At 45.6% G+C, this 16,934-nt stretch overlaps 1 protein-coding gene across 3 annotated transcripts; it reads left to right on the forward strand.

Moving 5' to 3' along the window:
* Nucleotides 1-5,298: 5,298 nt before the first annotated feature.
* LOC118414170 (zinc finger protein 34-like) lies at nucleotides 5,299-16,248 on the forward strand. Of its 3 annotated transcripts, none has more exons than XM_035818024.1 (14): nucleotides 5,299-5,454; nucleotides 6,426-6,660; nucleotides 7,218-7,437; nucleotides 7,907-7,999; nucleotides 8,382-8,549; nucleotides 9,002-9,213; nucleotides 9,749-9,902; nucleotides 10,489-10,600; nucleotides 11,120-11,307; nucleotides 11,835-12,012; nucleotides 12,527-12,622; nucleotides 13,062-13,162; nucleotides 13,664-13,874; nucleotides 14,320-16,248. In XM_035818024.1, exons 2-14 carry the CDS (start codon nucleotides 6,458-6,460, stop codon nucleotides 14,592-14,594), a joined length of 2,211 nt encoding a protein of 736 aa, XP_035673917.1. In that variant the 5' UTR covers nucleotides 5,299-5,454; nucleotides 6,426-6,457; the 3' UTR covers nucleotides 14,595-16,248. The 3 variants fall into 3 exon arrangements, with proteins under 3 accessions (XP_035673917.1, XP_035673919.1, XP_035673920.1); XM_035818026.1 differs by having other exon boundaries at nucleotides 5,311-5,454; nucleotides 6,429-6,660; XM_035818027.1 differs by lacking the exon at nucleotides 5,299-5,454 and adding an exon at nucleotides 5,788-5,869.
* The last annotated feature ends 686 nt before the right edge of the window (nucleotides 16,249-16,934 follow it).

The following is a 16,934-nucleotide window of genomic DNA, read 5'->3' on the forward strand; positions in this document are numbered from 1 at the left end:
GCCTCAGGTGCACAGAGGGCTTCAGAGGCCGGATCTTCCGCACCAGGTCGATGCGGACGGGCGACGGACATGTCTTGGTGCTAAAGTCCGGCGGCACTTGCTTGGTATAAAAAAAATAGGTGTAAAAAGCCCTGGCGCAATGCATTCCAATGGGACCCAGGGCTTTTTAAGTGCCCTTAAGAGCGGCGACGAGATGTGCGCCCGCCATGGGTCCCCAGCCATGCCCCTGGCCAAGGCGCTGGGGATGGGCACCATAGTCTGGGGGAAAGACGTCTCTTTCTGGGCATATGTTGCGATTATACCTTCTGCGGTTCTCAAGGCCACGATGACGTCATAGCCCTGGGCAGGTGAACACCCGTTATCACCGCCTCAGGTGCACAGAGGGCTTCAGAGGCCGGATCTTCCGCACCAGGTCGATGCGGACGGGCGACGGACATGTCTTGGTGCTAAAGTCTGGCGGCACTTGCTTGGTATAAAAAAAATAGGTGTAAAAAGCCCTGGCGCAATGCATTCCAATGGGACCCAGGGCTTTTTAAGTGCCCTTAAGAGCGGCGACGAGATGTGCGCCCGCCATGGGTCCCCAGCCATGCCCCTGGCCAAGGCGCTGGGGATGGGCACCATAGTCTGGGGGAAAGACGTCTCTTTCTGGGCATATGTTGCGATTATACCTTCTGCGGTTCTCAAGGCCACGATGACGTCATAGCCCTGGGCAGGTGAACACCCGTTATCACCGCCTCAGGTGCACAGAGGGCTTCAGAGGCCGGATCTTCCGCACCAGGTCGATGCGGACGGGCGACGGACATGTCTTGGTGCTAAAGTCCGGCGGCACTTGCTTGGTATAAAAAAAATAGGTGTAAAAAGCCCTGGCGCAATGCATTCCAATGGGACCCAGGGCTTTTTAAGTGCCCTTAAGAGCGGCGACGAGATGTGCGCCCGCCATGGGTCCCCAGCCATGCCCCTGGCCAAGGCGCTGGGGATGGGCACCATAGTCTGGGGGAAAGACGTCTCTTTCTGGGCATATGTTGCGATTATACCTTCTGCGGTTCTCAAGGCCACGATGACGTCATAGCCCTGGGCAGGTGAACACCCGTTATCACCGCCTCAGGTGCACAGAGGGCTTCAGAGGCCGGATCTTCCGCACCAGGTCGATGCGGACGGGCGACGGACATGTCTTGGTGCTAAAGTCTGGCGGCACTTGCTTGGTATAAAAAAAATAGGTGTAAAAAGCCCTGGCGCAATGCATTCCAATGGGACCCAGGGCTTTTTAAGTGCCCTTAAGAGCGGCGACGAGATGTGCGCCCGCCATGGGTCCCCAGCCATGCCCCTGGCCAAGGCGCTGGGGATGGGCACCATAGTCTGGGGGAAAGACGTCTCTTTCTGGGCATATGTTGCGATTACGGCCTTCTGCGGTTCTCAAGGCCACGATGACGTCATAGCCCTGGGCAGGTGAACACCCGTTATCACCGCCTCAGGTGCACAGAGGGCTTCAGAGGCCGGATCTTCCGCACCAGGTCGATGCGGACGGGCGACGGACATGTCTTGCGTGCTAAAGTCTGGCGGCACTTGCTTGGTATAAAAAAAATAGGTGTAAAAAGCCCTGGCGCAATGCATTCCAATGGGACCCAGGGCTTTTTAAGTGCCCTTAAGAGCGGCGACGAGATGTGCGCCCGCCATGGGTCCCCAGCCATGCCCCTGGCCAAGGCGCTGGGGATGGGCACCATAGTCTGGGGGAAAGACGTCTCTTTCTGGGCATATGTTGCGATTATACCTTCTGCGGTTCTCAAGGCCACGATGACGTCATAGCCCTGGGCAGGTGAACACCCGTTATCACCGCCTCAGGTGCACAGAGGGCTTCAGAGGCCGGATCTTCCGCACCAGGTCGATGCGGACGGGCGACGGACATGTCTTGGTGCTAAAGTCTGGCGGCACTTGCTTGGTATAAAAAAAATAGGTGTAAAAAGCCCTGGCGCAATGCATTCCAATGGGACCCAGGGCTTTTTAAGTGCCCTTAAGAGCGGCGACGAGATGTGCGCCCGCCATGGGTCCCCAGCCATGCACCTGGCCAAGGCGCTGGGGATGGGCACCATAGTCTGGGGGAAAGACGTCTCTTTCTGGGCATATGTTGCGATTATACCTTCTGCGGTTCTCAAGGCCACGATGACGTCATAGCCCTGGGCAGGTGAACACCCGTTATCACCGCCTCAGGTGCACAGAGGGCTTCAGAGGCCGGATCTTCCGCACCAGGTCGATGCGGACGGGCGACGGACATGTCTTGGTGCTAAAGTCTGGCGGCACTTGCTTGGTATAAAAAAAATAGGTGTAAAAAGCCCTGGCGCAATGCATTCCAATGGGACCCAGGGCTTTTTAAGTGCCCTTAAGAGCGGCGACGAGATGTGCGCCCGCCATGGGTCCCCAGCCATGCCCCTGGCCAAGGCGCTGGGGATGGGCACCATAGTCTGGGGGAAAGACGTCTCTTTCTGGGCATATGTTGCGATTATACCTTCTGCGGTTCTCAAGGCCACGATGACGTCATAGCCCTGGGCAGGTGAACACCCGTTATCACCGCCTCAGGTGCACAGAGGGCTTCAGAGGCCGGATCTTCCGCACCAGGTCGATGCGGACGGGCGACGGACATGTCTTGGTGCTAAAGTCTGGCGGCACTTGCTTGGTATAAAAAAATAGGTGTAAAAAGCCCTGGCGCAATGCATTCCAATGGGACCCAGGGCTTTTTAAGTGCCCTTAAGAGCGGCGACGAGATGTGCGCCCGCCATGGGTCCCCAGCCATGCCCCTGGCCAAGGCGCTGGGGATGGGCACCATAGTCTGGGGGAAAGACGTCTCTTTCTGGGCATATGTTGCGATTATACCTTCTGCGGTTCTCAAGGCCACGATGACGTCATAGCCCTGGGCAGGTGAACACCCGTTATCACCGCCTCAGGTGCACAGAGGGCTTCAGAGGCCGGATCTTCCGCACCAGGTCGATGCGGACGGGCGACGGACATGTCTTGGTGCTAAAGTCTGGCGGCACTTGCTTGGTATAAAAAAAATAGGTGTAAAAAGCCCTGGCGCAATGCATTCCAATGGGACCCAGGGCTTTTTAAGTGCCCTTAAGAGCGGCGACGAGATGTGCGCCCGCCATGGGTCCCCAGCCATGCCCCTGGCCAAGGCGCTGGGGATGGGCACCATAGTCTGGGGGAAAGACGTCTCTTTCTGGGCATATGTTGCGATTATACCTTCTGCGGTTCTCAAGGCCACGATGACGTCATAGCCCTGGGCAGGTGAACACCCGTTATCACCGCCTCAGGTGCACAGAGGGCTTCAGAGGCCGGATCTTCCGCACCAGGTCGATGCGGACGGGCGACGGACATGTCTTGGTGCTAAAGTCTGGCGGCACTTGCTTGGTATAAAAAAAATAGGTGTAAAAAGCCCTGGCGCAATGCATTCCAATGGGACCCAGGGCTTTTTAAGTGCCCTTAAGAGCGGCGACGAGATGTGCGCCCGCCATGGGTCCCCAGCCATGCCCCTGGCCAAGGCGCTGGGGATGGGCACCATAGTCTGGGGGAAAGACGTCTCTTTCTGGGCATATGTTGCGATTATACCTTCTGCGGTTCTCAAGGCCACGATGACGTCATAGCCCTGGGCAGGTGAACACCCGTTATCACCGCCTCAGGTGCACAGAGGGCTTCAGAGGCCGGATCTTCCGCACCAGGTCGATGCGGACGGGCGACGGACATGTCTTGGTGCTAAAGTCCGGCGGCACGTGCTTGGTATAAAAAAAATAGGTGTAAAAAGCCCTGGCGCAATGCATTCCAATGGGACCCAGGGCTTTTTAAGTGCCCTTAAGAGCGGCGACGAGATGTGCGCCCGCCATGGGTCCCCAGCCATGCCCCTGGCCAAGGCGCTGGGGATGGGCACCATAGTCTGGGGGAAAGACGTCTCTTTCTGGGCATATGTTGCGATTATACCTTCTGCGGTTCTCAAGGCCACGATGACGTCATAGCCCTGGGCAGGTGAACACCCGTTATCACCGCCTCGGTGCACAGAGGGCTTCAGAGGCCGGATCTTCCGCACCAGGTCGATGCGGACGGGCGACGGACATGTCTTGGTGCTAAAGTCCGGCGGCACTTGCTTGGTATAAAAAAAAAATAGGTGTAAAAAGCCCTGGCGCAATGCATTCCAATGGGACCCAGGGCTTTTTAAGTGCCCTTAAGAGCGGCGACGAGATGTGCGCCCGCCATGGGTCCCCAGCCATGCCCCTGGCCAAGGCGCTGGGGATGGGCACCATAGTCTGGGGGAAAGACGTCTCTTTCTGGGCATATGTTGCGATTATACCTTCTGCGGTTCTCAAGGCCACGATGACGTCATAGCCCTGGGCAGGTGAACACCCGTTATCACCGCCTCAGGTGCACAGAGGGCTTCAGAGGCCGGATCTTCCGCACCAGGTCGATGCGGACGGGCGACGGACATGTCTTGGTGCTTAAGTCCGGCGGCACTTGCTTGGTATAAAAAAAATAGGTGTAAAAAGCCCTGGCGCAATGCATTCCAATGGGACCCAGGGCTTTTTAAGTGCCCTTAAGAGCGGCGACGAGATGTGCGCCCGCCATGGGTCCCCAGCCATGCCCCTGGCCAAGGCGCTGGGGATGGGCACCATAGTCTGGGGGAAAGACGTCTCTTTCTGGGCATACGTTTCGATTATACCTTCCGCAGTTCTCAAAAAAACATAATTGGTGTTTAGTTTGCGCTCTTGATTTTTCATGTTTTTATTGGAGTCTAAATATTTTGGATAACATTTAATGTCAGGTTATGAATTTTGATAAGGCTAACTGCAAGGGCTGCTTTGGATACAAAGATATTTAATGGAAATGTATCATTTTGAGGGTCAGCAAATACAAGTTATTATTAATAAATGTCTCATTTACAAGGCTCATTGCATTTCGTCTGTTCTCATGTTGTTATCAAATATTCATAGAAACCAATATTGACTTGAAATATTTTGTTGCTTAAGGTATTTGGAATGTGTAATGAAATGTGCGATGACTATTTAAAAGTACATGTACTGTGAAATGCGAACAGCGAACATTACTTCTGTGAGAAATATTGCATTTCTCTTATGTTCCGCAAGGGGTCATTTTGCACCATCTGCTACCGCGCATCTTGATCACGTGATAGCTGTGGCTCAACGAGGGAGTTTGAGAGCAGCAAAACACAAAAATTACCAAATACATAAAACGATATTTATAAGTCATGAAATAACCATTAAAAGCAATGCCAGTTTTATTTTGGGGATGGTTCTAAAGTTTGAGTTGCAGTGGTGTTCGGAAATATGCCCGAAATCCCGTCTAAAATATTGATGTCGCCACATTTTGCTGCCATCACCCGACGCCATTGAAGGGGACCCCAGTATCCCGGTTTGCGGCGATGTGGCCAAAATTTCGCTGAATTTCTCCACTAAAAAGGTAAGAAACAATGGTAGAATTTAAATTACGGATTGGACAAATACTTGTTCATTTTACTGGAGCACGACATTCGCTGCAAACTTGCAGGATCGCTTCTGTGCAATGAAAAGTTTGGTGGGGTCCTGCATGGGGTTCGGGTGTTTCTGAGGGTGTGGTTGGGGCCTGGGCACGCACGCAGACGATACCCCGCGACATTTTCTGAAGAAACGCCGGTTTTCTCGGATATTTTGCTCTACCTGACAATCTAATAGATATTTCTATATATTATGAGCCACACAGAATATTTTTAGCGCTCAAAAATCTCGGAAATATCCCAAGAATGATGGTAGGAGGAGAGCTCAGAAAGGGACGCCTGTTGAAAAATAGATGAGGCCCTAAATGGGGCCATTCCCGATGCCCATAATTTACGTGAAGGGTATGGCGGGGTTTGCCTAAACATTGGTTTCTTTTGCGAAACACCAGATAGCAAACTTTAGAAACTTGAGTAGGGCAACAATCCTGCCGGCTGCATATATGTCTTGCTGTTGCATGAGCAAGGACGTTTTAACGCCATTGGAAAGAGCAAACAAACATGCAAGCATATGTCATATTGGGAGGCCCTTATGTAGGGAGGCAAATATTGATATTTTTCAAGAATTTCTTCTATTTTTCAGCAGTGCCTTATTGACTTTCAGTTCAATCAAGTGAGCTAGTAATATAATTATCATAATATGTAGTATTATGTTATAAGCATATTATCAATATTTATATTCATCTAGCATTACAAGTTAGATAAATAATCTGTGAAATATGTAAAATTCAAGAATTAGAATTTAGTGTAGGCATTAAATTAAAATACATGTTATAACTTATGATAATTGTTGTCCGCTGTCTTTCTGTCTTATGAATAATACTTGCAGGGAATTGCAATAAACTTTAAGAGTAGCACATTGTATATCTAATATCCTTGCATATGTTCATTGTTCATACAGCAGATTCTAAGTGAGACTGCACCACAGTAACTATGGAGACCCAGGTGCCCCTCCCGGGAGCCCCCCTGGCCGTGCAGACCCAGCCTCCCCCACCACAGCCTCCGCTGCCGTCCGGGAAACAGCTGACTCTGCGGTTCCCGGAGCAGAGCCAGTCACTGGTGCGCAGCATGCGCGACTTCCAGCAGCACGGGCACTTCTGTGACGTCACCTTCCGTGTGCAGGACGAGCTCTTCAGGTGGGAGGTACTTTCACTTAGGGCTGTCTCAAGTCAAGGACCCGTCCTTCTGTCCTGGGATGGAAATTTGCTTGATGAAGTTGACTCCATCCATCCCAAAAATCTGAACTTGATGACATGAAACTGTTCAAAATGTGATAGCAAGGAAAATCAACAACATGAGCTCCCGAACAATGAGTGGGTTTAAAAAAATTCTAAGCTGGAGAGAGCCCTGCTTTTAGTATAATACTATAGATACTATCCTGAATGTTAATCTCCTAGTACCTGGTTATGGGCGATGTTTTCTGTCTCTGTTGCAAAAACTTGCAGCTACCACAAAATTGCCAAGCATTGTTTCATCTTTGGATGGGCTTTTGGTTTTACAAGAATTTCTTTCATTTGAGATAACAGCTCAGCTAGGCATTGTCCTTTAAAACGAAAGCAGTGATTAGTTAGAAGGCTTTGTGGCAATCCCTAGCTCAAAGCCCAAACTGTGGTGTAGATTACAAGCAGGTCATTCCAACATTTGCCTCTCTGTCTTGTTCACTTTCTGATGATACTGCCTGCATTTCTCCTAGGTGCCACAAGGTGGTGCTGGCAGCGCGGAGCTCCCTGTTCCAGAGCATCCTATCCGACGCTAACCTCCAGCCCAGCGAGGCCATCCAGCTCGACCTGATCGGAGCCAACATCTTCTCCGCACTGCTCAGCTACATGTACACCACCGAAATCGTCTTCGTTGACAACGACCGCGATGCACGCGACCTCCTGTCGGCCGCCAGCCTCCTGCAGCTACATCCGGTGGATACTTGGATACTTTATTAATATTAGATATCAAGTCCATAAGCTAACATACAAGATTTGAAAGCAACTAATCTTCCTGGACATTAAATATACAAACAAACATTAGACATAGAAACTACGTAAAAGTCCTTACAGTTAGTGTTTACAGAAGAAGTTTATTTGCAAGTTCGTGCCCGAGGGCTAATTGCAAGTACATGGTATAAACATACATTCTGCACCTTATCAAGTAGTGATTTTATATATACACAAGAAGCTCCTGTGATTTATGCCCCTATACTGTCTTTTAACCATTGTAAAGTTCCCAGGGGCAATGCCAGGCCCTCAACTGTATGTGGTCATGTCTTCGACACTTCTCTGAACGCTTGGGCCACAAAATGTTGGCCTTCCGTACCTGTACCTGTCCCTACAAACTATCTGTAAATATTCGACATAGTGTTTACTAGTAGCCTTTCTTTGATACCAACAGGTGGTGGAGAAGCTGACCCAGTTCCTGCAGGACAAGAACGCGGCTCTAGAGGCGGAGAGCAGAGCGCTGCTGGCGGGGGAGGGCGGCAGGCAGGTAAGTCTGGAGTCTTTGTTTTTCTTACTTTTCATTCATTATTCACAGCTAAATGTATCACAAACATTGAAAGCTATTTACAGTAGTACCTTCTAATCATTGATAAAAGTTCTATACCTGTCAGAAGATGAACCGACAATGTTTTTCCAAGACTGGTTTTTAATCCATCAAAACAAGTCAACTCAAGTCTACACAGATCAGGACTTACTCAGGTCTCCTAACCTCCTCCCCCATCATGTGCTGCCAGCCTGGGGCATGTCTAAAGCTATTGCAGTGACTCTGTCACAATACCTTCATTCACACAGACACATGCGTTATGATGACATGAATACGCCACTATATGTACTACTGTTGTAGAGTATTTACAATGGCATTTCCTTAGGTACGTCCAGAGATGGTAGATCAGGCGATCAACACCGACGAAAGCCGCTTGTTTACGGCGGCCCCGCCGCAGGGTGATGACGTGCACTCACGGATGTTCAGTGAAATACTGAGCGGCGGGACCACCAGCAAAGCTGCTGACTCCAGCAAAGAACAGGCAGGAGACCAGGTCAGTCAGGGCAAATTGCTGTATTTCCAGACACGGGCAGATGGCCTACTTTCAGCCTACTTAAAATGATTAGGTACCCTTGGCAAAGGTGACTGTAGAAATGTTTTTCTTGGGATATGTTTGGATTTGGGAGATGTATATTACAGGTAGGGGTCGTAACCTCTATATCGTGTTGAAAAAAACGATTTTTTGCAAGGCTTTAGAAGTTAGGTGCTTTGGTGTTGTTTACAGGCAGTGAAAAGGGGTGAAAAGGTGACCACCTATGTTTTGATCCCGTTTAACATAATTCTGCCACAAATTTTTTTCCTTGTTTTGTCGTCAAAGTATACTTTAGAGGCTGGACAACCAGGCGAATGTTCTAAAACTCAGGTAGGTGATTTTTGACAGCCTCTTTCTGTCATGATTCCCATTGTTAAGAATAGTCAGTCTAAATACCGAAATTTGTCCGTCAGCCCTCCACGAGCTCACAGCAGACTGACGTCCCTGAAGTAACGCCCGATGATGTGGAAGACGAGGGGGAGGAATCCGACTTGGATGCTGGTGCGATCGAAGACGTCTCAGAGTGGGAACCTGACAGCCCGGTAGCCCCGCCCACAAAACGCAGGCGGGGGAGGCCGCGCAAGGGGGAGTCCCGCGGTAGTGCCAGGCCGAGGAAACGGAAGAGGCAATTTCCTTATTTGTTTGCATATATGACATGAATTAAGAACACATTGAATGTAGAAGAGAAATACATGCAGGGGGAGGGCAGAAGCCATAAGGGCATTTCGTGGGCCTCCCCCCAGAGACAGAGGTCACATGAAATAATCTAATTATACATAATCAAATTGAACAAAATAACACATAACATGTGTTGAAATCATGACGTTAAGTAACCTAATGAAACAGAAGTTATATTACAAATAATCAAACATAGATACAAAGCATAATAACCCACAAATTTTAGAAAAGGTGGGGCTTTTCGTCTCCCTCTGCTTCCAAAAAAGAAGTCAAACCCAACCTGTTTAGAAATAGCCAACTCTAGTATTACAGTAGAATATTGTTCATAACTGTCCATTGTCACTTGTATATCTACTATGTTTATACCTTGTACTTGCAATTAGCCCTCGGGCACGAACTTGCAAATAAACTTCATTGTTTATATATGTTCTAAAAAAAATACAAATCAAATAGAAATAAGTATTTAATTTTACCGAAAACAGAAAGGAGAAGGGTATTCCTGACTGGAACCTGTCGAAGGATCAGCAGGCCTGGGTGAACCAGACCCTGGAGAAGGTGGAGAAGAGGCAGAGGAACTGTCCCGAGTGCGGAAAGGTCTTCAAGATGCCGCTCGACATGAGGAAGCACTTGATACAGGTTTGTAGTCTGTTTGTTTGATTGTTTATTTGTTTATTTATCTAGGAATCTCCATTAATGTTGACATACAACCACTACTCTTTATGGAGTCCTCCTACTCTTCATGGAGTCCTCCTTTCTGTAGTACTATATCTTGTGTTGTTAACTCAATATTGCAGCCATTCTCCAAATATGCCAGCATAACTGTACATGGTGCTTACTGATTACAATATAGTGTTTATGACAAAATGACTAGACACTGTGTCTGAAAATCTATGTTTTTAAAGCAGTTCAACTTTTATCATATGTTATTCTATCATACTGTTATTTTAAGGTAGGACACATATTTGTCTACAGGGGTAGTAATTCCATTTTGTATCTGACCATTTAGTAAACTTTTCAGGATGGTATGTATGGTATCCAAGCTGATTCAGGCTTGCAAACAGAAATGGAAATATGCCCTGCAGAGGAGATAGGCGCCAGCATGACAATTGTTGTGCTGCCCCTACGGCTAATTAATCAGCCTACTGATTAAAAAGCTATGGGACTGATGATGATGAAACAGGACTGGTTGTAACTGTTGTTCCTTGGTCTGTTTTGGGTGCAGATCCACTCGCCAGAGCCTTTGTTCTGCTGCCAGTACTGCCAGATGACCTTCCGCACGTGGATGGGGATGTCTCGCCATGAGAAGGGGCATGAGAAGGAACAGGAGGGCATAGGTAGGGGATTTTCCTACTAAAGTAGAGGAATTGATTAAGTAAAAGAGGAAAGCTGCAAGTTGCTGCATATTCATTTTTGTGAACCTAAGATTGGAGTTTTGCACCTAATGTTCTTGACTTGGGGTGCACTAGTGCACCTACAAATTTCAGTTTTGCTGAACAGATATAATTTTATTTCATTCAATGTTGTGCACATATTCCTAACAATAAATGTTACCCTGCCTGTACATAGAAAGTGTTTGTCTTTCAGTAGGGATGATATCATGTTACTGAATCAGGGCTGTCTCCAGCTTTGAAATTTTTCCTGTACCTCTCATTGTTGGGAAGCCCATGTTGTTAATTTGGATTGTTAAAAATAGTGCCATTCTAAGCAAATGAAAATGCATTTTCATAAATTTTGTCCCAACAAGCAAAATGCTGGCCTAGGACGGAAGAATGGGTCCTGGAGACAACCCTGTACTTAATAATCCGTTTATATCAAATTTATAATATGCCTACTGGAATGTTCTGTGTTACCAGGTGAAGTCGGTGTGATAGAGGGAACTCCTGTCACACCCCAGTCAGAGAGAACGAAGCACCAGTTCACAGAAGAGCAGAAGCAGTGGATCCGGGACACGCTGGAGGATGTTGGGAAGAGACAGAAGAACTGTCCGTCATGTGACAAGGTGTTTGACACACCTGCCGCCATGAGGAAACACTTGCTGCATGTGAGAGTCTCTCACTGCTGTTCTCTTATATACAATTCTTGTGTCTGTTTAAGCCTTAAAGTTTATTTAGGAGAAACTCAAATTGGCCACTTGGCCAATTTTGATTGAGGTCATGAGAGAAGAGGTAAGGTACAAAACAACAAAGCTTCAAGCTCAAGTTCAAATATAAGTCTTACTTGCCACCTTTTCAGTTGATATTAGAATAGATTGAGTCAGAGAATGAAATGTTCCTTCCTTATGCCTTGCTAGGTTAACACAAATTCTCCGACCTGTAATGTTTGTGGCTTGTATTTACTAATTCTTGGTGCAGAAGCATCAAAATAAACTACCGGTAGTCCTGATTTATGACAATTACATAAAGGTTCTGAACTGAACTGAAGGTTCCTTCCTTCCTAGGTCCACATAGTCCCTGTTCCCCTGTAATTCCTGTGAGTTTTACTGACCAACTCTAGGTATAGAACTGTCGAAAGGAGGTTTACTTGAAATGCTCTGTTTATGACAGTCTTACGAATGTTTGTTCCTGCCAGGTCCACTCGAAGGAGCCCCTGTTCTCCTGTAACATCTGCTCAGCAAAGCTGCGTACGAGCAGCGGTCTGCGGCGCCACTCCCAGACCCACATCCAGAACAAGCAGCACGTCTGTCCCATGTGTGGCAAAACCTTCAGTCGTAGGGACCATCTAGTGAAGCATGTCAGGGTCCATACAGGTAGGGGGTGTATGTGTTTGTTGGTGGGAAGGATACTGGTATTGCACATCCAAAACAGGCAGCACGTACAAAAGTTGCTGAATGTGTCTGTTATGATTAATCAATCAATCAATCAATCAATCAAATGGTTTATTTGTCAGTTTCATGATTTAGAGTCAGATTGTATTGAATGTGGTGTAAGAGAATCTTGGACACATGTTTCCATCTCTTGAAACTTGGGTGGAGATTGGAATACCTACCAGGATTAATAGTAAGTGCTGTTGATAGAATGTATAGTTATAGGTAAACAATTTGCTTGTCAAGCCTATGTCACTGCCGTGTATATTGACCCATTGCTGACGTCATACTTCTATTCATGTCAAGTGACATAGGCTCCAGGTCATTTTAACTTGACATTTCAACTTTAAGGATCAGAGGACTGACAGAAAGCTTACTTTGTGCATGGAAATTGCATATGGAATTTCTACAATGATTTTTTATCATTATGTTAAAGCATGTACTGTTGATTCCCCAGGAGAGAAGCCGTTTAAATGCCCTGACTGCGAGCGGCGGTTCCGCACCAAGTGGGAAGTCATCCAGCACAAACGGTACCAGATCTGCAACACTCAAGGTCAGGCAGGGTTCTAATCATAGCCCAGTCATTCTTAATGTCATCACTGCCTTTTTGGTACAAGCTTGAGAAAGAAACCTACTTATGCCATCTGATAATTATTTGTACCTTTTACATTTAAATGCCTGTGTGCATGAGGTCTTTTACTAGCATGAAATCTCAATGGTTTGGAGTGCCCTGAGAAGTCATCTCATGACCCATCCTAGTCCTTAAGTTATTTCAATTATCATATGATTATTGTCATTGTTTTCTATTGCTTGTTATGTATTACAATATTACATATCAAATATTATAGATTAAGACTGATCAATTTTGAATTAGTTTAAAGGAGAGAGGCATAGCCTTTTAGCCCTTTTCCCTCCTCATGCACATTAATTTTTGTTTATAGTATTGTCAGATCTTCTTTTAAATTGATAAATAAACAAATACATCTGTGCAGGCCCATTCATCTGTAAGCACTGTGGTATGGAGTGCCGGGGCGCGCCCTCCCTCCGGCTGCACGAGGCTGAACACAACGAGGAGAAGCAGTTCCAGTGTGAGGTGAGAGGGGGCACTGCTGCAACCAAACTCAAAAGGCACCCTGTTGATAATAGCATTTTGTTTGAACTCTCAAATAAGTAGCCTACTGTCAAACAATGAAGTATGACAAGGTGGTCTTGTGGTTAAGCTTGTTAACTTGGGATTTAAAGGTTCTGAATTTTGATCCCAAGGGGTCCCAATGCTGTGCCCTTGGAAAAAGCTGTCTACATATTATGTCTATATCCTCACTTCACTCAGCCACAGTGTTACTGTCTCTAAGGTATTGGCGGAAAAACAAAAGCCAACCTTTTCTACACTGAGCTAGACTCTATAAGTCAATGTCATAAATTGACCAATTGGCCACTACTCAAGCTATCAGTTATCATGTAAGTAATAATTTTGTGAAACTGTCTAAATTTTTAAAATAATTTTACAAACTACGCACAATTCAGGGTTGGACCACAGTTATACATGTATGTTAAGTTTGAATTTGTAATTTTAATAAAGAATATCTCTCTTCAGGTCTGTGGGAAAGGCTTTGCCCTGGAGGACAACCTGAAGCGCCACCTGACGGAACACGCAGACATCCCGTCCGTCCGAGACACCCTGTCCTTCAAGTGCTCGCTCTGTCGCTTCGTCACTACCTCCAAGCAGAACCTGAAACACCACGAGCTGAGGCACAAGGGGGAGCGCGCCTTCCTGTGTGACTTCTGCGGACAGAGCTTCCTCACAGGTGAGACAGTTGTCTTGTAGGAGCATGAGATGTCTTTTGAGTGTTTTGTTTATCCTTAATGAAATTCATGGCACATGATCATCCATTTAAAGTGTCTGCTGCAATGAAGACTTGTGGACTATTTCAGATGTTTTATGCATTCATGTTTAGCTTCATGTAAGAGCAGCACAGTATTTTCTTTTGGCTCTATCTTTTCCTCTTCCTAGGTCCCAGACAAATATGGTGAATGATCTGACCAGACAGCTGTCACCATGGTTACTGGAGATGAAGCAGACACCTTGTTGTGGTTGATCATGTCGTGTAGCAACTGGCAGAACTGAGTTAGTCAATGTATTTTAGTAAGAATAAACATAAATGATTAACATAGTATAAACATTATGTATTTGCCTGCATACATGTATGCTTTATTTATAGTTTTGTAAATTGTTTTTTATCATTTTTTCAGGGACCAAGCTGAAGCGTCACAAGTACATCCACAAGTCTGAGATGGAGCGGCCGCATCACTGCCAGCTGTGCGGGAAGGGCTTCATCCAGAAGAACCACCTCAAGAGCCACATGCAGAAGCGCCACCCGGAGTACGGCGGGCGCGGCCCCGTCCCGTTCACAAGCCCGGTGGCCGCCCCCCACCCCCAGCCGACCCACTGCACGCTGTCGGCTACCCTTACCGACGTCCTGACTGTAGACCTGCAGCAGCTGGTCAGCAGCACGCACCACCAGTAAAGCTGGAAAAACTTTCAAATTGTCTGACTCTGAGGTCACACCAATACATTTCCTTGGTTCTTTGATGTTTGGTTTAAGTTATTGATATTTACAAGGCATAAATAAAGGAGTAAAACAGACTAAAACAGCTAAGGCATGGACAATTACTTCAAACTTACTGTATTCACTTTCAATCCTTAAACTTTTGTGAACCAATGTAGTGACTTTACCCTCGGACTCTGTTTTCATGTTCCAGTGCAGCATGTTTTTCTTTATTGAGAACCAACGATTTCAATTGATGTGGCCTAAGGAAGCAACCTACTAGTAGTGTAGTGTACAGTGTTGGCTGTCAAGTTTTTGGTGGCCAAATGGTTGTTAGTTCGGGAAGTTATTCCATGTTGACTCCATGTTGAGGCAGTGTTTTGGCTCAAGGTTGCACGGGTTTACTGTTGCTGAGAGAAGATAAATGATAGGAATTTGCTCTGGGGAATTGTAAGATACTACATGTATATTGCACTGTTATTTTTTTCTGCATGGTCAAACTTGAAACACCATTGTGCCCACTTGGTGACATTTTGAATAGATCCAAGGGAGCTTGCCAGCATGCAATTTTTTTTCCTTTTTTTCACAATTGACAACTTTTTTCGGAATGGACTGCCAATAGCAGAACTACAATGTTGTATGTGCGTATTGAAGGACTGGGCAACTATTCTGCATGTTTCCTACTAGAAATTTTGATAGCTGAATTTAGATAGCCAATGGGAGACTGATGGCATTATTTATCTGCTTATTTGGCTCACATTTTTTTGTCTCTGACATCACCCATTGTGATAAATTGTAAGATACTGTACAGAAACGTGAGGCACGAGGAGACTTTATTTAACAGAATACATTACAGCTTCTACAGTAACTTTTGTATCTAAGTCTAAAGCACTACCATTTTATGGTCATACTTACAAAAATACAGTATACAACATTAGCTCGGAGTCCTCATATTTAACAGAATACTTAACCCCTTCCTCAATACCGCAAGAACTACCATTCTATAGTCATACTTACAAATGTATGTTATCAATTAACAGGTACATGCATTATTAGATGAAATAAACATACTGTACAAATGTATTTCACATAAAGACATCCTCTTTGTGCTAATTTAAGTTTAGAGTTTTGTGAAATGACCATTTCAGATCAGTTTGAGTTGATAAAGGGGTTCATAAATAAAGTAATGGATATGACACATTTTCTTTTGAAAATTTTGGAGGTGGCTTCAGAAAAGTTGCATTTTTTCCATGACGAGGTAAGGAAAACGGCAGAATAGGAATGAGAATATGGATAATTAAAAACCTGCTGGATTTAAGACTGCCAGTCATATTCTTTTCACAGGGTTGGATTAATGCTAGTTACTGTGGATTAATCTTCATCATTAGTATAAAGTATATTAAGTTTTAACCCCTTTCCCCTTCCCTGTGCCCTTCACTAAAAAATAGTGTAGTTGCAGACTTTTTAAGTTTGCATCATTCTGATTCATCTCTACACCACAAACTCATCACATTTGTGAACATTCATTATTGTGTGGCTGCTATTTCTTCAACTGACATCTTAACACCACAAACTCTTGATTTCTTGAGATAGATTGTTTTCCAAGAAGTTGCATTAACAAATGTGTAAATGTAAGAATATAAGTTTGAAATCCAAGTTTGTTATGGAACTCTCATTTAAACTCATGGTATAAAAAGTACATAGTAGATATCCGATACCAACAGATACATATGCTCAAATAAAACTTACATACAAGATTACATAATACATCTATTAGATATACAAGTTTTGATCCTCACACGTAACGTAAAAAACAGATAACATATACCAAAACAAATTTTGTCTAAAATCTGTGACAATGTGCTTACAGTTGCTGTAGTACATTTTGTATATTGTATCAGAGAACCTTGCAGGCAAACAATGGATGAACTAATCTGCACAGCCACAGAACAAAACCACAACCATTGGATGTACTACATGGCCTACGCATTTCTGATCAGAGGACAATGAGAATACAAGGTGAAAATTAATCTTGACATTACCTTACAGGCAACTCATACAGCCTGATTGGATTGCAGACCAAACTGAGGTAGGTGGTCAAGATTGTCCCAGGAATGTGGTTTTGTTAGTCAGTGCTACATACATGTACCAGGTACTTTACTACTTAGTGTTTACAGTTAATATGCAGCACCTTAAAGCTAGAAACTTAACATTGACTCAATAGTGTAACAGTAATGGAGATTAAAATAAAACAAAGTTGTGCCTGTTTGCCCAGCCTTGGGCACAGGCAAATTATTTATCTTAATGTCCATGAGAGGA

The sequence above is a fragment of the Branchiostoma floridae genome, chromosome 4 (assembly GCF_000003815.2).
Source record: "Branchiostoma floridae strain S238N-H82 chromosome 4, Bfl_VNyyK, whole genome shotgun sequence".
Taxonomy (NCBI): domain Eukaryota; kingdom Metazoa; phylum Chordata; class Leptocardii; order Amphioxiformes; family Branchiostomatidae; genus Branchiostoma; species Branchiostoma floridae.